At 32.0% G+C, this 23,256-nt stretch overlaps 1 protein-coding gene across 4 annotated transcripts in view; it reads left to right on the top strand.

Moving 5' to 3' along the window:
• LOC148280857 (very long chain fatty acid elongase AAEL008004-like) overlaps positions 1–22,169 on the top strand; it is a 121,881-nt gene extending 99,712 nt beyond the window's left edge. For 2 of the 4 annotated variants that reach the window (XM_088227685.1, XM_088227684.1), the window contains exons 3-10: positions 2,368–2,436; positions 5,779–5,861; positions 6,077–6,184; positions 10,623–10,706; positions 16,451–16,507; positions 18,121–18,363; positions 18,448–18,606; positions 18,682–22,169. In XM_088227685.1, the coding sequence (XP_088083811.1) occupies positions 2,379–2,436; positions 5,779–5,861; positions 6,077–6,184; positions 10,623–10,706; positions 16,451–16,507; positions 18,121–18,363; positions 18,448–18,606; positions 18,682–18,867 (978 nt within the window). In that variant the 5' untranslated portion in view covers positions 2,368–2,378 and the 3' untranslated portion in view covers positions 18,868–22,169. Of the gene's footprint in view, positions 1–1,737; positions 1,978–2,367; positions 2,437–5,778; positions 5,862–6,076; positions 6,185–9,230; positions 9,312–10,622; positions 10,707–16,450; positions 16,508–18,120; positions 18,364–18,447; positions 18,607–18,681 lie in introns of those variants that run through there. The other 2 variants (XM_088227682.1, XM_088227683.1) reach the window with 2 other exon arrangements.
• Positions 22,170–23,256: the final 1,087 nt, after the last annotated feature.

Here is a 23,256-nt window from a genome sequence, read left to right as displayed (position 1 = left end):
TCAATTTAAGTACAGAAAATATTTTTTTTTGGCTTCTCATTTATCTTATCGCTTTAAATATTACGTTATGAATATTATTATGTTTTTATTTTTTTTAAGAAAGTTTTTTTCCATTGCTCAATTTTTGTGAATAAAGATCCAGAAAATTACTGATTTCCAAAACATTTTCTCAATTATTATTTTATGCGTTTTATAGGAACCGTATTTTATGGAATAAAATTAATATTTTTTAGTTTTTTAGTAATAGAAATTTCGTTTCATTTATATCTATAATTATGTTTTCATTCGGATTATATGCGTATTATATGTATGTTAGTATTAATTTGACATTTATAATAAATTACCGACGTTTAATTATCAATATTGTTTTTAATAAATAAAAAACTTGAACTATTTTCATCTAATGCGTTTATGAGCTGCAAATAATCATGCATTTACAAAATTGTGAGCGCAAACATATGAATATTATTGAATGCACGACGCGCGACGTTTCAAGAAAATAAAAAGTAACTCCTAGTTAAATTAGGCGGGCTTCTTTACTTACATTATTTATGGGAGCTTAAACTACTCGTAAAGTTGAGCCACTTAGTAAACTTCGCATTCCTTTTATATTACTTCGTCAATGAGTTATCATGTCAAATATAAAACTCTTTTTAAAATATGGTATTCATTATTCAAGGCACATGTCTTTATAGGGTGTTAACGCCTCCATAATTAGTTATGAATTATTCTAAAAAAGGATCTAACATTTCATTATTATTATTCAGTTTTTCTCTTATTTTGGCACCACCCCCCCCCCCCCTCCCTAGTCCACTTTCAGCAACTGGCTACTGAGTAGGGTGAGTGTGCGTAGGTACTGAATTGGCGGTGGCTGTGGCTAGTGGGAGTGGGTAGTGGGTACTGTCAGCCGTGTGTCAGACATATTGTGGCCTACGTAGCTCATACGTCAGTCATTTTCCTTGCGTTTTATCTTATCACATTGTAAATCAAACATGCTGAATGAACGATAAAGATTAATCTTATTCGCTATTTTTGGCGAAGACCTACATAATAATTGTGCAATATAATAATTAAAGACTATTTTAAACATCGCGTAGATTATAATCACGTAAAATTACCGATTTATCTTCATTATTTCATTTCTTTATTGATTTGTATTTTTACCTTGATTTTTTTTTGTAGGTTCGAAATATTTATTATTTTTATCAATATTTTTACAACTGCTAGTTCTTATACTATTTATCTTTTCAAACTTCTTAATTTGTAAATAACTGTTGGTATTAATTTGTTTTAAATGTTATCTATTACTTATAATGCTATAACTCAACTCTACTTGCGTGTATTATTGCATTTGCAACGAATATGTAAAAGGCACTATGTGCCGTTTACTTCAAGAAAATAAAATAAAATAATCGGTAGGTAAATATTAATATACCTAACCTACATAAATATGTATCTTTACATTGACATTGATTGAATATTTTTTTATCGTTGCGATATTGCAATCATTAATTTAATGTTCCGCGATCATGAATAGATTGTCGGAGACTTTTATCGACAAAGTTAACTCTTCACAGACAAAACAGTTTTTTTCAGACGTTAGTATACGTTTGCATAATGGTATTATTATAATAATTCATTGTAGGTATGTTGTGACATAAATAAAAATATGCGAGGTGCGCAGCACGTGGTGCCCCTTTGCACTTCCCGCTCCGCCTTCCGCTCTCCACGCAACTCACTTTTTGTACGCCCATTGACCGCGCCGGTTGCGAGCGCCGCGATTTCTGGCGGTAAAGCCGATAACCGCCATTGCGATAATTTCGTACTCGCTCTCGCTGGCGAGATGGTCATAGCGGAGGTTTTATGTAATATACCAAATGAAGTGTGACATCGAACGGTATCTATATTTTAATTCTGGAATCGTATGAACTCAAATAAAAGGATTCGGAATCATGGGAATCTCTAGTTTCTATAACCGTAAGTTTCAATATCGTTAAAGTGTGCTACTACTACGATTTTCATTTGTTTACGGCGAAACTCGCGCGTAACTAATGGGCGGATTCGCCTATTTTGCCCGTTTTTTGACAGAAAAATCATCGAGAAGATTTACAAAAAGGAAGACTAATTATAAATCCCGTCGATTTTAGTGATGTTTTAAATCTCAGAGCGAAATTCGCGATGATAAAACACTCGAAATTGTGACAGCCGGTGACAGATGATACTCGTCGCGAAATTACCTATGTCGATATGAGGGTCAATGCTCATCTTTATTCCTTTTATAAACCGCGCGAAGTCACGAGATATCAGTTATGTCATATATCTAATTCCTAATTATGTTTCTGATTCTTATTTTTGCGATTGTTTCAGAATCTTCCACCATGGCCTTATTACTGAGATACATCGACGATATGCACAACATTATGAATAAACACGGCGGTAAGTATGACATAACCGCTACTATCTATTTCTTTTCATGTGTATTGTCCACAATGTCCACCTGACAAGCGAGATAAACGTTTATCTTTATTGCACATATTCTGTTTGTGTTTTCGATTTTTATAAATTTATCGATTTTGAAAATTGGTCGAGAGTTGTTTTTTTTATTACCGATCTATTTTCACTTATAATTATTTAATTTGAAAGCTGACCAAAAAAGCAACTGTATTAATATAGATGACCTATTTATGAAACACTATTTAAACACGTTACAACAGAGATGAAGAACTTTGGGAAGAGAATATGAAAGTTAGTTCATTTTCTATGAGTTAAGAAATAAATTTATGTGCAATCGTTTCTATGAGTTAAGAAACCAATTTCTATGAGTTCAGAAATAAATTTATGTGCATTTATTTTGAAATAAAATTTACAGAAAAGTGAAAAAGAAAAGAGTCCTCTTCGGTATATCATGATATATTTCAAAGAGTAAATAAATATTGATAATACATATATATCTAAATATTTCTATTAAAAAGGAAATAAACAGGAATGATATTTTGTTACATTTAAAGTTGATATAATATTATCCATACCCGATAACAGTTTATTTTTGTTAAATATAATGTTTTTTTCCAAAAATAACCCTCGTGGTGTAACGGTGATAATGCTTGTCGCACGCGTGTGAGTCCCAGGTTCTATTCCGGTGAAATAACAATAATGAAATTTGGTTTTAGTCAAATCTCATTGTGTAGTGATTGCCTCCACACTTGACTTAAAATGGTTGTTTTACATTGCAATATGTCATAGTCCCGGGACTGGCACCTCGGGGGTAATACTGACTATCTTACTTTCAAGACAAAAAATTGACAAGATACTCTCGGTGCACTGCAGTACCCTAAGTGGGTGCAGGTAAATGGATGATGATGATGACAGCAAAAAGGACTTGCAATTCTCGATAACAAAAGTTTGCAATATCTGCGAGGGGAGCGATTTGCTGATGAATGTCGATAAATCGAATGTGGTGGTTTTTGAAAGAAATGAAAGTATACTCAAATGTGAGATAACTGTGAATGGGGTTATACTGAGACAGGTGGAGGAATCTGTGTATCTGGGAACTGTGTTTACTAGGAATGAAATGACTGTGGAAGATATTGAAAGGAGAGTGAGTGGCGGAAACGGAGTGAATGGTGCACTTAAATCAACCTTGACAGATAAATGTTTGTCGCAGGAAGCAAAATTAGCAGTTAACAATGGAGTCCTGGTGCCGACCCTGATGTATGGGAGTGAAGTATGAAATAATTAAAGTAGGCTGAATGCTGTCGAAATGCGATCTCTCCGGAGAATGTACAGTAAAACTATGTACAATAGGTGCACAAATGTCGAGATTCGTACATTTTGTAAGGCTAAGATAAGCATTATTGTCAAAATCAAGAAAGGAGTTCCGCGTTGGTTCAGACATGTAGAAGGAATGGACAGCGAAAGAACAGCTTGAAAGGTTTACTGCGCGAATGTTGATGGATGCAGAAAGACATGGCATTACCAAATCCAACAAATATTCTCCATCTTTTTAATAAACAGGGTGTTTATTAAACTCTGTCACATCCGATACCACGATGATCAGTATGAGCAAAAAGACATATTAAAATATTTTTTTAGAACAAATAAAATTTAAAAAAATAAAATATCAAAAAAAGCAAATGGTTGCTTACTTCTGCAGGGGAGAAACGAGGAGGAGGAGGGGAATGTCTGAAACTGCGCCGCGCTCCCCCCACTTCTCCCCTGCAGAAGTAAGCAACAATTTGTTTTTTAAAATATTTTATTTTTGAAAATTTTCATTGTTCTAAATATTTTTTTAAATAAGCTCATATTTCTTCTTGCCCATACTGATCATTGTGGTTTCGGATGTGACAGGGTTTAAAGAACACCTGTACAATAATGATAACCTTGATTGTATTGTCGTAAGTTTTAATTACTACATAGATAAAATTTTATCTGGTATTAATAAAACAATTTCATTATTTGCATATTTAATAATATACGCAATCATAAATTCAGTTTTTTTTAAGCTAAAACACAATCAACAATATTTTGAGTTTGTCAAAATGTTTACAGACAATGTGTAGATTTCACTAATATTTATACACCCCTAGGAGGTGAAATCCAGTCTTTGTCTGCAAACATTTTGACAAACTCGAAATATTGTTGATCAAACCAACTGGTCCAAGAATAAGTGTACACATTGGAAAATGTCGGGTAAATCTCATCCACGTTAATAAAGGCTTCTGCTCCTGAACTTCCTAAAAATCAACAGATGGAAGAATTGAAAAATACAGATTTTAAAGCTTAGGAAAAATAGTGAATATTGCCCACTGTGTAAAGCGGCCACTTACGCCTTAAGCACACCGCAGCGGAAGCTGGCTGAATGAATTACTAACCAATAGCGAGACTCTTTCATCTTTTTGAGCGCCTTGTCGCACACGCGACGCAGAAGAAAAGCGGACCGGAATTATTTCACCGAGCTTCCACCATAAATTCGTACGTATTGTTAAACCACCCGATGATAGTTTGCAAGTCTTGTAAAAAATACCTAGGCTTCCATTTTTCCTTCTCTAAAATATTATCTATCTCTGTTGTAACATGTTAAAACACATCTGCAAAAAGAACTATGTGTAGTGGTGGTAAAAAAAAATGAGACAGTTATTTTAAAACCATTAATTTTTTGCAAATCTATAAAACCATTAATGTAAAGAAAAATTAGGCTGTTTCTAAAAATAACAGTTTAAAGGTGCGTGGACAAAACAGTATCTGCTACTCCGGGGTACGTTCAGGATACAGGAAACTGTTTCTTAAATAACAGTTTAGAGCAGCGTAGCTTAACAAGTGATGGTTTAATTAACTTTTGTGAAACTTTTCCGGCAGTTGCTTTTACTACATTTTTTGTCCATGCTGCTCTAAAATGTTATTTAGAAACAATTTCACAAAACAGTTTAATTTGTAGAACGGTAACTGTTACTGCTACTCCTTTTAAAAAACTAAAACCCAATCTCTAATGTGTAGTATGATTTGTGGGTTATTATCTTTGCACAAGTCAGAGTTAGTATTTAAACCAAGTAGAATAATTACCTATATGATAGCATTTTGTATTTATATTTGCTTACTTAATTTGTTTTCTTATGAATATGTCAATTATTATGTAATATTGGATATTTTATTTGAATGTAATTAGATTATGAGAAAATCTCTAATTAAAAATTTACCTTATTTATTTTATTAAAATTACATGTCTGTTGGCATTATGATATAAGTATTAATAAAATTAAAACTTGCGTTAAAACTTTTCAGATCCTCGTACAAATGATTGGTTCCTGATGAGTTCACCCTTGCCCACATTAGCTCTATGCCTGACCTATGTATACTTAGTCAAGGTAAGTTGACTTAATTCTTTGTAATATACCTTATTCTGTTTTTTTTAATATTCTAATTTATTGTATTAAATACACATCTTCTTAGATTCGACTTCTCTGTCAAAAAATAAATTAGTTTATAGTAGGCTTAAAAAAAATATAAATTCTTTCCTCTATAGAGCAAAAAAAATGCATTCTACAACCATATTTGATAAAAATGAGCTTTCTTTTTTCAGGTCCTGGGCCCCCGAATAATGGAAAATAGGAAACCAATGCAGCTCAAAAATACGCTTATTATTTATAATTTATTCCAAGTAATATTTAGTGCTTGGTTGTTTTATGAAGTAAGTATTATTTTAAACCCAAATTCGGGTTAAAGTATTGTAATTTATTTATTGATTATATATTATCTTTTTATTCGAGCCAGTATATTTTTGCATTTTCTGAATAAATGGAGATAATTTTATTCAGACTTAAAATGACTTGGATATAATTATTTCAATTTAAAATTTTTATGTACCTACATTACATTTTTGATTTGGGCCTATTAAGAGAATATGCGGTGAAGAAGGATTTGATAAATAGGTATTTTAATATAATTTTTCACTGTCACTCTCTCGTTCATGCCTTCCCGAATACTGTTCGAAAAAGACAACTGCGTGTCGGATTAATTATGCCTAGCTGAAATCAACAAAATCGAGACCTCATAGTCCCGTTTTCCGCACCCCAAAACTTAACTGATTTTGAAAATCAGAAAGAAATTTCTTGGATAGGCAGGTTTTGTTTTTTTTTAATATTTTTCATATTTGCATACCATATGTCCGAAGACGGCGGGTAAATCTAGGCGCTTTTAAGGGTTTTTGGATTGTCCTAGCTCCTATAGAAGACAATTTATAAAGAAAACACCATGGGGACACGCCAATGGTGGATATCTATAGTGTGTAAATAAAGTAAAAGTATTATAAATCTAGTGCCAATCCAGGGAGAAAATACAGAAATATTATGTTCGTATGAAGAAAAGTGAGACCGTGTATCCTCTTAATGGCTAGTTTTATAAACACCTTAAAATAACACTTGGACAGTATTTTAAACAAATATTTGGCCTTTTTGAAAATGCCATTATCTGTTCGGTTCGAAAAGGAAGGTTTTTTTTTGACAATGAAATGTGATTTTTTTTAATATATAAAATTAAAATCAAAAATAATGAACTGCTTGCACCGATTTTTCTCTGAGTATTATGTTGATGAGAATTCTCAAAATTACATCAATATTTTTTCTCAAAAAACTTTCAGACCATCATAAAATGTCAATATTTACAGATGCTTTATTGTATTGATTTATTTATATTAATATTTATTTATAAGAATATTCACAATAAAATTATGTATTTACAAGACTCACCAAGTCAATTTATATGGCTTGTTAGAGGTATCTTTCATAAACTGCTAGCTAAAACTCACAAGAAAAAAATCTCACGAACGTTCAATAATAAGAAAAAATAGAAACATCAAAAACAAAATAACAAATACATAGCAGCCATAAATGATTTTCATTCATATGTTATCTTACGATCGAATTGCCACTCACTTATTTTGTCCTTACCGATTTTGGTAGTATTATTTCTAAGATAGGTTAGCAAGAAATTGACCATCCATGGAACCAAATATTTTAATGTTCCTTTGCCATACTTGTTGCATATTTTCGGGATCACTAAGCCTTTATTTCGAGTCAAGGGCGCACTGTAACAATGTTTCAGTAAATTTTAGAATTTATTATAAACTTTTTACAAAATAAGTCACAGCATTCCTCGAACAGGTAATGCTTTAAAATGGATCTATACCGAACCCTTTATAACTTTTCCTTCTGTAGATATGTATAATTTGGTACTATTTTCATAACGGTGGAATACTGTTGATCCTGTATCATTTTGATGTTCGTAATAGTTAAGCGACTCCACGGTGAATAATTATTCACTTTGAGAACCTCGTGTTGATGGTCTAGAAGACAAAGTGATAAGTGTAACCAAAATGAGTTTGGGCATTTTATCGCCGAGTGTATTGAATGAGAATGTCATACCATTTGCACTCACTAGAACACTAATATTTCATCTCGTCCTAAATCGTAGTTGCTTATTCATTATAAGTGACATGAAAACAAAGACAAAAAAGCAACTTGTCAAACTTTAAACTGCTCTCAATTCTGTAATTAGCACGTTTTTCTTCTAGACCTTCGATATGATCCTGATTGCTTATTTTTTCATTTGAAAAATTTCAATTGATCTGCTGGCTGTTCCCCTGAACTCTGTTCTATATGTCGTAATAGTAAAAAATATCCATATTAAACAGTTTGAACTGCATTCTCATTGCAAATATTTGTCAGGTGCCTTCGACAAAAACAAACCCTAAACAACATTTTGCTAACATATACGATGCAATTAAAAAATAAAAGTAGTTTCTTTATACTTTGAAACCTTTATTCAAACAGTTACTTTGATAAAATATTAGTGGGCCCTTTTAAACAATTGCCAACAATACATTTAGTATAATAACTGCATTATGAATAACATTCTACCGATTTTATTTCTGTACATAATTACAAAATTTAATAACAAATATTTTTACGTGCATGAGAATAATGGCCTCTATTTCAGCATAATTTATCCGTTATATGTAAAGGATACAGATACTATCATACAAGATGAGGATATTTGGCCCATTCAAGAGAGGCTGCTGGAATCTCCTGTGTTGTTAGGTTTACTTAAAATTTTTACTATTTTATCATTTTATTGGTGATGAAAGAAATAGCCTTAACAACTTAAACCAAAAATATATAGCTCTGAATTTAATGTAATGTGTGTGACTAATTGGAAAGGTCTATTATTATGGTGGTGCCACCATATACATATTTTATAGCTATTTTAAATTTTGCACACTATTGTTTTTGTCAATTTTATAAAGTAAAAACACCATAAGTATATAACCAACCACTGTTGCACAATACCAACTTTGCTTTAATTTCTTTTATTTTTTTTGTAAATTACAATAAAACAATGATAGATATAACATATGTTTTTTATTAGTACCGGCATAGTATACTTTTTCTTTTCCTTTATTGGGGTCTTCTACCAAAACATGATAACATCGGCCGAAAACAAGTTACATGCACTAATTTACTGTAAAAGGCAACAAGACAATTTATTTCACACAAAAAAGTCCGTGACTATTTTAGTAGTCTTATTTCTGCATTTTGTAAATGAAGTTTTGATTGTTTCTTTCACCATGAATAAGTTTTGTGAGTTGTACCATTCGTGTCCCACCTTCCGGAATGTGTAGGTATTATTGTGTCGCTGCAGTATGTTTAATGTGCACCGCCCACTTTCTGTTTGTCCAGTGTTTAATGGGGGGCTGGTGGCGTGAATACAGTTTCACTTGCCAACCCGTGGACAATAGCAACTCTCCGAGCGCCACCCGCGTAAGTCCACCCCGGCCCTACTCTGTAACTGTCTCTGTGTCTATATAGGCCGATCGTCGTAAGAAAATAAGTCAGAAAGAGATATGGAAGAATTGCTCTGCCGCTTGTCATTTCAAATTTTTACCTTAGCAACATTTCACGAGTCATACCAAGACCTACCGGATGATTATTTATAATGTTATTGATTGTGGTGAAAGCGACAATGACCTTAATGTTAATGTTATGCCTAGTCAAAACTTTTTGTCGACGGGCTGGTGAATCAACTCTTCCTATCTATTTCCACTCATCTTCTTGCTCAGGTTGCCCTGTATCTGCGCCCCGCACTCGCTCTCTGTGCGCGGGGTACGCTACACTACTTCATAGTGGGTCTTCTGCTCCTGGGGGTTGTGTCATCAATCATCCTTGTAAATATACCACCGTAGTTAGTAGACATTATATCATCCATCGTACTCTCATAACCCTTTCAATGTTGTAAATATTTTGTTCATTGTAAATACTCGGTAAGATCCCGAGACATACACTCGTCTATGTATAAACTTCTCTCCCAATGTATTAATCTAACATCTGCGAAAAAGAAATCTTTAGATCTTTCGCTTAACTGGGAAATTTGGAAGGATACAACCGAAATCTATTATTTACTAAGTTACTAATTTAAGTAGATCCCTCGAATCCTTATATTAAAAAAAAATAACCCTCTACATAACACTGTAGGTATTAAAAGAAATCAACATATTTTTTTTATCATAAATTATTCATAATACATTTATTGATTCTGTTCATAATGTGAATAGATTTACTCCACATTTGTTAGTACTTTTCTCCAATTTATCTAACTTCTCTAAATTGAGTGCCAACTGTATTATTTAATAAGCGGATTTTACCCCACTAAAAATACTAATCAAAATTCTTCTCTAGCAAAAGTAATCGTATAATATGACAAATAAAGATTAAAATGTTGTTTCACTGCAGGATAAATGTTCATTATGAATCAGCAATCGTATCTACACAAGACCCTATTTCCAAAATAACAAGTTAGATATTTTCTCCTTAATATATTTTATTTACTATGTTTTCCCAATATTTATTTGATAAGATGGTTTGTTATGATCGCTTAATATAATATTTATTGTCAAATGTAATATTATGTATATGATCAATCCGTATGTATTCATGTTATTGTATATATTTTTAGTATGAACAGGTTTAGGTTTTGCGGCGCAGTAAAAAATGGGCAGACAGCGGTGATGCTGGATATCAAAGGTTGCCATGAATGAGAGAATTCAGTTGTGGGGTTTTCTATCATTGTTTCAGTTGGCAATGTCTGGCTGGATCACCGGTCGCTACAGTCTGCGATGTCAGCCCGTTGACTACACCAATCATCCAGAAACTATAAGGGTGATTCCATCATTCATACACGGATATAGCTACCCTATTTACTCGCCTTATTTCCCGTCTCTCTTCTCTCTCTATATACATATATATATATTATTGTATATATATATATATATTAATTCCACACTTTCTCTTCCTTCTTATACAATTCTGAATACACACATTAACTGCCGGATACTTCTATTGTCTGATTTAGGATAGGAAATAAGGGAGTGAATATGGTACTAACATTTGAAACATGTAGTTAGTGGGCTCTAGGTTTAATCTAATCTTAATCTTTTTAAATCACGCTTTATTGTGTACATATATTTTTATTATAATAGATGAAGTAGCTGTAACTTTTATAGCACTATGAAATTTCAAAGCACTCAAGTATATTTACTGAGAAGGTAATAAGTATGTTTACTTTTCATTCAAAGTTTTAACATAACGTGCTATCAATACAATATTTTTATTCTCATCGGCCATTTTTCCTGGTCGATCTTTTCCATTTTATTCAATATGATGTCGAACTCATTTGATATACAAATAATGATGTCATCATACAATATGAACATTTAACAAGAAAATAGTTACGAGACACCTTTTTACTAAACGTGCTAGGGGGGATTATGGCAAATTTAATTTATTTAGAATCAATCTGTAAATAAGTATGAATAAAAGGTCAACTTTTACTATATGTACCTGTAAATATTAATCAGATTAATGTACATACAATTGTGATTAACATATTGCGGGGTAATTACTCCAACTACCACTAAAGGCACCTTTTATCCTCCTCCATGAATGCTACAAATAGACAAGTCATGCGTTCAAATCACAATAATATGATTGAATGAATCACGACTTGCCTATTTGTAACATTCGTGGAAGAAGAAACAAATGCGTATGTGTTTTTAGTAGGTAACTCAGAAATGCTAATTTTGAAGTTACCTAGTTGTAGTAATTATCCCGCGACTTGTTAATTGAAATTCTCCGCCCATGTAATCACATGTTTATCAAATGTTAAGCACATTTCTTTACCTGAGTATTTTATTATGTTTGAATGTTGTTTACATGTTTTGAAAAGTAAATTCGCCTCAAACCTGTGTTTTTTTTCTTATAACCAAAAAAGAGATATCTCATTTCTAGGCAAAATACTTTTCAGTGTATGTAACTGTGTTTAGCTAACTGTTTGTATGTTTTGCTTTGTGTCTAATATATTTATACTAGAATGATCCTACATTGTGGCTTTGAATTTTTTGCTTGTAGGGTATGGTGCTCCAAATGTGTATATTTTGGGTAACGCGTGAATACTAATTGCATAACATTATGACTAAGAGTTTTTATTACTAGGGCAATATTTTATTACATAGCGTGCATCTTAAGATAATCACTATTGCATTCATATCTGTAAAACAATTCATAATTCTCAGATCTCGGAGTAAGCTGTACATTTATCGAGCCATAATTTAAAGGGGAAATTTATTTTTACCGTCTTGGGGGTATTATTTATCATGTGGGGTGCAACATAATACTAAATTATGATAAATATCTATAATCAAATAATCCAAACGGTGTTAAAGATTTAACTCATTTGTCTCAAAAGGTAAAAACATATAGTTCATCTCAAGTTCGTCTACAGAATGAGATGAGACTGGCTATTTTAGGCACAGTCGATATGAGATAACAGTTAGATTCGGGATACCGTGCTCAAATTAAACAGCATAATTAACTCATTGACAGAAAAGGGTATATATTGTCCAAATTAATTGATTGGGTCCAATTTTGTGGAGCTTTTGAATTAGCATTGCGCGGTCATGATGAGACCAGCAATTCCGGCAACCTTGGGGTTCTTCTTTGTTTGATAGACATTGTAGCAGAACTTGACGCGTCTATGAAACAACACACAGAAACGGCCACCATTTTCAAAGGAACCTCTAAAACCATACAAAATTAAATATTAGACTCAATTTTAGAGGTTAATCATTCCAAAATAGTATAGAAAGTGAGTTCATATCAATCCAGGCCGATGAAACAACCGACGTATCAACTGTTGCACAAATGGTTCTTATTTATGGAACTTATTACAATTTACAACTGAGACAATTTTGGAGAGGCTGACTGTGCTATTTCAATTTTGCAGTTTTTTCTAAATAATGGTCTAGCCGAGTCTTTTTCGGAATGTGTAAAATTAATTTGCACAATCCCTGTGACTTTTATTGAAAGCGAATGTTCTTTTTCCACATTAAAGAGAGTTAAAACAATTTTGAGAAATGCAATGTCACAGGACCGTCTCAACGCATTTTCAGTGCTAAATATAGAAAAAAAAAATTCAGACAATACCGGATCTTAATTCTCGTGTGATTGAAGTGTTCCAAAATAAAATAAAACGACGAATTGAGCTTTTCTACAAAAAATATGTAAGTTTGATATGTGTTCATATTTTACCTATTAAAACAATCTATACAATTAGATAATAAGAAAATTGATGTGGAATTTTGAAAAATGATATCTGAAATAGCTTTGGTTATAAACCATCCTTATTTGCCTACTAAGGGAAAAAGCATACACATACCTTTAATTGTCCAGTTACACACTGAACCATAATATTTTTTATATGAGTGTATACGTAACGTATCCAGTTAACATCTACTAAAAGTCAGCATCCCCACGGAAGTTTTAAAGTAAAATTAGTAAATAACACAAGTTTGGTGGAATTTTTATTAAATTTTAGGTTAAATAATCGATATTAAAAAAAGTCAAAATACTTTGAATGTTTTAGTTATCCCTTTCTTAAGGAATTGTGTATTTTTCTTTTTTTAAGAAGAATATTTTGATTGTAAATACTTAATTTCTTCATTGTGTTATTAGCAAAATTTTAGTATTCATATTTAAGTCGGTTGTGGTCCTGTGGCTAATGTCTCGGACTCACGGATCAAAGGTACGTGGTTCGAATCCCACTTAACCCCAACTCGATTCCCATATTCTAATAGTGAGTTATTTACAACTCATTGAAAATGGCCCTCAAAATAAATATTTGGGTAAATATTTAATTTTCTTCTTTTTTCATAAAAAAAAAATAAATAATATCAGCCCTCAAATGGCTAATATTTTTTCTCTATTTTATAGTGGATTTAATAAAGTTTTTTTTTCTCTCTCAAATTTAATACATTAAAACATTTTTTTTCCATTTTCGAGGGGCTTGGAATTATGTGACACATATGAATAACACTATTCAGAACTCTGTTTGAGAACTGCTTTTTACTTCATTTTGATTTTTGTATTTGAAGCGTTACTTAAAATTAGTATTTATTTAGAGCACTCTACCCTGCTAGTATAATTAAAGTGTTGTTTTTTGTGTTTTACTTTTTGCATTTACGTTTTTATTATCACCACAAGGCATCATTTTGAATTTTGACATATCATTACACATCCACAGCAAAAAAACATAATATTAAATTTTAACTTCAAACAATTCAAATAACTTGAAGAGCAAAGATTTAGAATGATTGGACTTTTTTGGTCTACTTTTTTTTAGTGATTTATTGACAAATCACATTTATAGATATCTAGTATGGAATCCCTGTATGGAACAGACATGGCGTGCTCTTTGCCTACTATGAAATCACTTCTATCAATTCATTTAGAACTTTTTTATAATTATTGTAATTCACGTTAGTTTTTAAAGTACCGTTGGAATAATCTTTGTTTTCACTCACTACCTAGTTAAATTTTCACTGTGATTATGTATTTATGTAACTATATTATTTTTTGTAAATAATAAATTAAAAAACATTTACTAACATCATTCAAATAATACACTGCAATCGTAATGTTATTACATACCTATATGTATTAAGACAGCTCTACACGTTGGCCAATACGTTCACCGAGTGCCCTTTGATCTGTGTTGCAAAACTGGCAATATTCCGGTCGGTCAGGAGCCCTTGTACCAGCTCCGCCTGCCACAAATACCCCCTTCTACACGTTTCCCAGCACGTATTAGGCAGCGTGCTGGTGAACATGTAGAGCTGTCTTTAGAAAGCTGCATATTTTTCTAAATTAATATGCCATAGACTTGAAAGGCTATTGTGAAATCTCATCCACCATACAAAAAACTGTTTTGATTCAATATATTTCATTTTATGTTCAATTTGCAGATTATAAAAATTTCGGATTTCAATTTATAAACTGATATTGTGCCTTTATAGATCTTTTGAAATTATCCATATATTTTATCTAACTCTACCTGCTACATATAAACTATTAGGGAGAAATTGGGTCCTGTATCAGTGAAACATTAACCATTTGTCATCCAAGTACTCGAGTATGGAACTTGTTTTAAATATAAGTTTACTATTATAAGATCAACACTGTGTAGTAAATTAACAGATTCATTCATATCTAGATTAAGTTTAGTATTAAAATCTGTTTTCACCAAGAACTCGTGCAAAAGGAGACAATTTAAGTGTCATGTCCTGGGATTGTCTTTGTGAAAACAGAATTCAGCATGATGGTGTGGTGCGTGATAAGTCGCTTGTAATGCTCGCTTTTTCGCACGATTTCCCATTCCACAGTATGATGGCCTAGTGTCTCGCACAATGCATGCCCAGATTTGGCCAGCACTCTACACCCGCAGCTATAACTGCACCCCAGCCACAGTTAACTACATACAGGCTTCTCACTACATTACATATACGAACATAACTATTGCTCATTCTCATATTTCCCTTTTTTCAATGTTTGTTCTTCATCTGACCATTTAAACATGTTGCGGAAAGGTGCTCCAAATTATCTTTAATAAAATATTTATTTGATAAACCAATTTATTTTTAGGAAAATCTGTAAAACAACATTTTTTTTAATCTACCGCATTTAATTTAACTTGAAATTTGGACAAGTAAATTAATAGATTAAGTAATAAATAAATCAAGTAAATTAAGGTGCAAGATAAAAAGATTGCAACTTTGTCACCGTATATACCGGTAGCTCAGAGGCAGACGGATGCAAATCCAGAATTTTCGATTTTCGCATCCAGTTTATGATCATGTCCATTGCTTTTGAAGAAATGTAAGTCTTATAATGAAAGAACCAATGTATTAAGATACTGAAAATACAAATTAATGTTCTGAATTATTAGAAATCACTTAGAGAAAGTAGATTCTTTAAGCTATTGTTGAACATTTGACGCTTGGATTTGCATCCGTCTGTCTCTGAGGTCCAGGTATATTTCTTAAATACTCTTTTGCCGTTAGAAACACTATTTTTTTTTGGATATACGCTTTTTTTGTATAATGCTTTCCATCTACATGTTTATTGGTCATATTGTGTTATTTGCTTATTATAAAAACGTGAATCTCTTTTTGTAGTGTTGTGTCATTTTTGTAAAGCATCCGATACTTTTCATTTTATTGTTTCATTTAAATTTGAAGATTGAGTGACATCTAAATGGATTGAAATATAATTTACAATAAGGTAGGAGCTGGCTAGCATGTACAGCAAGTGGCATTTTTTGTGTTACTGTTATTTTTAATAATGTTTATTTTCATTTGTAAAAAAAATATTATATTGTGCAGCAAAATGCGTAAATTTTTTTGTATTACTGTTTTTTTTTCAATCCATCGCTTTCACCTTTTTTTCTTTGGTCATTTTGATGAAATTTTTATAAAAAAACCAAATAGATAGTGATCTCACACAACTCGAGCTTTCGTGTTTACCGAATGTATCTTTATGAGGGCTTTAACTTATTAATTAATATTCCACAGATGGTACATGCCTGCTGGTGGTATTACTTCTCCAAATTCACAGAGTTCATGGATACGGTAAGCATAAACAAAATAAAACATTGTAAACAAATCATTTAAATGACTGGTTGACTGAAAGAACTTGCAAATATATTGTCAATGTCGTTGGTAATCATCGTTAATTGGAGTTGCCTTAATGTTCTGTGTGTTCTGCACTATACCACACTGACGTCCGCGGCACTGCGCGTCGCGGTAAAATATTATCCCGGAGGCATCTTAGTCGCGCTGTGCTGCGCCGTGTAACGCTCCAAAATTATCTGCTACAAGTAAATAAAAATATATCTAAACAAATATTGACAGAATGTGGCAATCAAATAACGAGACTGGTGTGAGTTATATGATTGAATACAAATAAACTTATATTTAACTTCAACATACTCTCCTCGCCTATCTATACACCGCTGCATACGTGTCTTCCAATGTTCAAAACAATGCTGCAGCTCCTCAGTTCCAGCCCCTTCTATTACTCGGAGATAAAACAGCCGTTTTTAATTTAACATGTTCAACAGACTGAAAATGTGTTCCCTTCGATGCACCTTTCGCTTTTGGAACAGGTAGAAGTCACACAGCAGGCCAGGAGGGCCATTTACAGTAGTGAATTAAACCCAGAACACCCAGGCTTCAGAAGAAAAAAAAAAAGAGAGTTCTCTCCGGGAATTGAACCTTGAACCTTCCGTGATCAAATAGAATATTTTTTATTCAACTCTTAAAAGACTGGCTTAAAAATCCCTCTAGAGGTGCTGTAATGTCGTGGTTACATTAAGCAAAAGATGACACATTTTGAAATAGAGGGTATTTAAAAATATAAGATTTCTATCTATAAACATAAAAAACAAATATAAATAAATAAAAATACATCATTTAGAATCGTATGAAATTCAGATAAAAATGTTAATTAATTTAAAAAGTTATGATAGAGAAACCTTATAGACTCTCTCCTGGAAAGTATGTAATAGATTTGCAGATAGAGCTTTTTACATAGGGCTCGTTGATATATCGTCGACAAAATTTGAGCCATTTTTTGAGCTTTATCAACTGACAAAATCCTCCGATCCAATCATGTACCCATAATTTTCTTTATTTTCGTGTTTTCTCACCAGAAATAAAACCATTAATTCCATTTACTAGATATTTTTTTTCAAAATCTCGTCCATTGAAACAATTTTAAGAAACTAAGATGGTTTAATGAACATGTATCATGCCCAAAATATGTCGAAAATACCGTTGTTGAGCAAAACATTTTAAGTGATTTTTGTCAATATAGTCAATAATGCATTTAGATGGTTTTACCAGTATATCGACGGTATACACTGTTTAATAATAATTTATTTTCCCTAACTTGTGGAAATAATCATGTCATTTACGTGTTATACCAAAATATGATTTCATTATTTGAAAAATAAGAGTGATATCAAGTCTTGTATTCTATGTAGACTCGTGTGACATCATGTCACACAAGGGTTAGTAAAAAAATGTGGAAATCATTCGATAAAAAATATTGTGATTCAGTAATAATCCCTAATTTAATAATCAATATTTTAAAAATTGTATAATTTGTATAATTTTTTTTATGTTTATTGAAATCCTTTTATTGCAATTTCATAATATCTATTTTTTATGTTCACTCGAAGATATTTTTCGTCCTGAGAAAGAAGAATTCGCACGTATCAACTCTGCATGTAATCCACCACGGCTGTATGCCTATGTCCGTCTGGTTCGGGGTAAAGTTCACGCCAGGCGGCCACAGCACTTTCTTCGGTCTGCTCAACACCTTTGTCCACATTGTCATGTACTCCTATTACTTGCTCGCGGCCTTCGGCCCTCGCTTCCAGAAGTACCTCTGGTGGAAGAAATACCTCACTGCACTTCAAATGGTGAGCAAACTTTCCAACTATACTATATTACGGTTTCAATTTGAATATGCGGTTTAGTAAAATGTTCATATTTTTTATTTCCAGCTTCAATTCGTGGCCATCATGGTCCACGCATTCCAGCTCCTGTTCATCGACTGCAATTACCCACGAGCGTTCGTCTGGTGGATCGGTATGCACGCCGTCATGTTCTTTTTCCTCTTCAACGAGTTCTACAAGCAATCCTATGTAAAGGCAGGGAGCAAAGTGAGTATGGATAAGCGTCGCGAATACGGATGATGGCGCATTTTGCGAGCGGATACTAATGTTGTCTGTTTACAGGTCAAAGTGGAGAGAGAGAAGAGGAAATCGAGCTCTAACGGAGTGGTGCAGGAGAACGGGAAACCGTACTCCAACGGAGTGATGAACGGCTTCTCCAACGGAGTTCACTCGGGTACTAAAGCCTCAGACTACTACATGACGGCAACGGACTTGCACATGCGCAAATCACACGCGGCTGGTAACTGATGTAGTATCACATACCGGCCTCTTGTATATACTTTTATTTTTTCAGTTCTACTTGTTACAAATGCCTCTATTGTCATAGAATGGGTTGTGAATAGTAAAAAGTGCTGATGAACTCCATATAGATTAATTGATATGTAAGAATGTTCTACATATTACGAGTATGTAAAGAAGTTACAATGTGTATTGATATGGGTATATCTCTTAGTTTAAGAAATTTACCGAGTGTACAGATCAGCGCAGAATATAATAATATATAAAGACAATATTTAGAATTGTGAGTAATCTAACTGTAATATAAGTGCTGCTAGTATACAAAACTGACAACAGTCTTGGTTGTCACCAACTGAGAACTTAAACGAAAAATTGTGAATTTTTTGCTGCACAACACTGAAACTTGGGTAAAAGGCAATTCTTTTTTAATGAGAATAATTTTAATTCCTCTTTGAATACCTTTACTTCTTACTTCAGATTTAGTTTATTACTGTGTTTATCTTTTGTCACCACTGAAATTTGATGCCATTGGGAATTTTAAAAAGAAATCATCTTTAAATACATATTAATGAAAAATAAACAAATGTTAGTATCGGTAAAATCATTAAGTGTCCGATCAAATTAATTTCACAAAATGTTATTTTGTTTCATCAGACACTAAAATGTCAGCATTGTTTTCATATGGTATAGGTAATTATAATATTGTTCCTTCATAATATAAGAGAGCAAAATTGTATGTAATGTGTTTGGAGCTAATAATCCCCATTTTGGCTAAATTCTGTATCTCTACGGACACTTCCACAACACAATATTTTATGATCTTTCATTATATATACATGTTACTACATTTTAAAAAACAATTTCTTAAGATACTTTTATAGGATCCATATAAAAGTAAATTAATTCAGGTTTCACACAGTAAAATTATGTCCAACGTACATACATCAGAAGTATTGGTTACATTAAATTTACAATTTAATTTTTGAGCTCAATACATAAGTTTTGATTATAATGTGATGTCAAATATTAAGTAATCATAATTTCATCAGAAGTATAGTTGGTATGTTCCTCAAATGTGACAATATTATGTTTATAATTTATTAAGTTATTTGACATCAATTGGTTTAAGTTAATTTTCTATGTGGAACTTTGATATATTTATATTTTCTCATATTGTACATAAAGTTTACGTCATCTTTGTCCTACTTGTACTCGAGTCTTCCTCGACTATAAACATAAAATTAACTTTCCCTCGATTCAGTAGAGAGAAAAATATATTGTAATTTAACAGTAGGTGTACTTCTGCAGATATTTGCTATGAACTTCTTCAGATTGCAAAAACCAAAACAATATTACACATTTGAGGTTATGATAAAATCCAATGCGTGGTGAAATTTTTTGTTAATGCCAAAGATGGTGGAATCTTGAGAGGATATGCGGTGCAGAGCAGGTTGATAAATAGGTATTTGAACATAGTTTTTCTGTCACTCTCGCAGATGCCTCCCCGATATTGTGCAAAAAAGACAACTGCACGTCGGACTGATTATGCCTAACTAAAATCGAAAAAATCAAGGTCTCCTATTCCCGATTTCCGCACCCCAAAACTGAACTGATTTTGTTTTTTTAAGAAAGTATCAAAAATATTGATCACACCGTAATGTCCAAAGATGGCAGATAACACGGTGCTTTTTGAATGGACCCTAACTCCCATAAGAAACAGTTAATCAAATTTATAGGGACTTTTCAATGGTAAATATCTATAGTGAGTAAAAAATCATTGCTCTAGGCACCAGTGCCATAATCCAGAGAAAAAATACCAAAATACATTTGTATGAAAAAAAGTCACATTACAATTTAATTATTAACAGCAACGTCTCTTATATTTATATATAAAGGAAATATTCTCATTTTCCATCAAAAAAAAATTAAAAATCAGTCTTAAACAAATTGTTAGTAAATTAAAGTATAGCAAATATAGGCTAGACAAATTTAGTGATATTTTTTTAAAACAGTTTGCGACAATCACATTCACTCTGCGATACTTTTTAGACCTCAATTTAATGCAAACCATAATCCTATCTTTACACTTATACACAATAATATGATTTACATGTACATACATCCATATCTCTGATCATCATCGCCAAGAGACTTGCAATCAGATTTCTGACTACTTTTGGTATATAACTATCTACTTTTTATCACCGGAGATAGTAATTTCATTTATTTAAATTAGGAATCTATTTTTCATTAAAATGTTATTCTGTCTTTTTATTATAAAATAACAGGCTTATTCTGTCACAATTTCGTTTCGTAAGTTCGTTCGTTCGTCATATGTCCATCTCTCCTGATGCAACCAAAATCGTATTTCGCTCTCGTTCCCTCTCATGATAGGAATGAATTTACGAAGCTAATTAGTTACAGAAATAAAGCCTCAGTATATTTGCTAATTGAAGTTTCATTAGACTCGTGAAATGTCGTATGAAATCAACTCTACCAAAAGATTTGTACAGTGTAATTAGTTAAATTAAGACTTTTATGGCTACTTTAAAAAAACTTGAATCAAATGTTTAATTGTAATAAATCCACTATTGGTGCATTTTAACTATCTTATAATATCTTCCAAAATGGCAATATTGATTTAAAGATCAAACATACATAATAAATATATTTACTTTGGTGTAATATATAGTAGTTCCATTCCAGGAAGTGACTTGTGTTCCAATACAATTTTTAAAATACTTTTTAAAAATAATATTATTAGTACATAATGCATATATTTCATTTGTGTTATATGTACAAACAAGTTTTATGTTAAATTCTTTACTATTTTTAAGAAATTATTATTTGATTTATATGTTCGTGCATTTGATGCATTATTTTTATGAAAAATTTACAAATAAAAAAATATTTTTTATAGTATTTCATAGTCAAAAATGTATTTGTCATTTTATTAATACATATGTATTTTTTGTGATCATCCTTAAACTGTGGTCTGGTAATTTTGCCAAAAAAACTATTTAGGGGCAACTTGCGAAGCAAACACCTATGAATATTATGATTGCAATAATAATCCACTTGCAAAATAATCTATTTCTGAAATATCGTCTCGGTGCTCACCAAGGAATGGGTAGTCAGTTGGTGTAGGAATATCTCCTACACACTAGAGGATAAAATTTGTGCAATTCATTTTAATATATAATTTACTTGCCTTTGTTAAGGCACTTTCAGTGTATGTTTATATTTTATTCATTTTAGTTATTTATATTCAAGCCATGTTTTTTTTACTTAAATAAACGGGTTAAAATACATAATGTTTTTTCTTCTCTCCAAGGATACAAGCATAACATCTTCGATTCTGTGAAAAAAATATAGTTAGATAATTCTTTCAAATTTGGTTTATTAATTAAGTGGGGAATATACTGTAGTTGATATATGAACACAAGCCAAAAAAACCCTTTTTAGTTTTTCTGCCAAATACGATTGAAATTCTAATTGTTTAAATATTTGTATATAACCACTTACCGACTTTTCTTTGTCTACCGGTTTCGAGAAGTACCCGTCTTTTCATCAAGACACCAATTAAACCAACATGCAAAACCCACTCTACACCTTCACCATAGCTGTTTTTTTTTTCCTGCACGATCGGGAAAACAGGCAATAAAACCCACAAGTTCCCAATACAGAAGACAAAGAATTTATAGAAAGTATAGCAACATAGTATATCAATATACAACACAGATATTCGGGAAGAAAGGTTTGTTATTAATCACATATTTCACTTGCACCAAAATGTCTTCTGCGTCGCTTTCCCAGGTTGACATCCTACGGAATTCAATTTTTTATCAGTAGCGCAAAGTACTCCTCCCCAAAACACACACAAAAATATAAAACCAACACGACATGCATTTTAATAAGCTCATGCGCTGATTAGATTTAAAAAAAAGGGGGAGGGGATGGAGGGAGGAGCTTGAGTTTAATAGGTTTAGGGTGACCTTTACAATGGAACATCTTACAAAAGGGCTATATTGATAAAGGGATACAGTGGGTGTTGGACAAGGATAGAGGAGGGGGTAATTGTGTTTATGGTGGGGTAGGAGATGATTGTGTTTAAGGTAGGGTAAGACTTTATAGGGAAAATATGAAAAATAGGGCTTTGACTTCAGTTTAACTGATTATTTATAGTATTTAAATTTTGTTTGGCAGCTTTTTTTGTTTCAAGAATTTCTAAATTATTTCATTTATGAGTTTCATTTAAATGTGATATTTCGATTCCATCTTCAAAATTAAAGAAGTGCTTATTTTTTAAAAATTATATTTATTACTCCCTATTTTTATTATATTTATTACACATACCCCACCATAAAACACAACTACCCCCTCCTGTATCCTTATTGA

Source organism: Micrasema longulum, unplaced genomic scaffold (genome assembly GCF_059751315.1).
Source record: "Micrasema longulum isolate JH-2025_06_02 unplaced genomic scaffold, ASM5975131v1 h1tg000524l, whole genome shotgun sequence".
In the NCBI taxonomy this organism is placed as follows: Eukaryota; Metazoa; Arthropoda; class Insecta; order Trichoptera; family Brachycentridae; genus Micrasema; species Micrasema longulum.
This window is presented reverse-complemented; position numbering and strand designations above follow the sequence as displayed.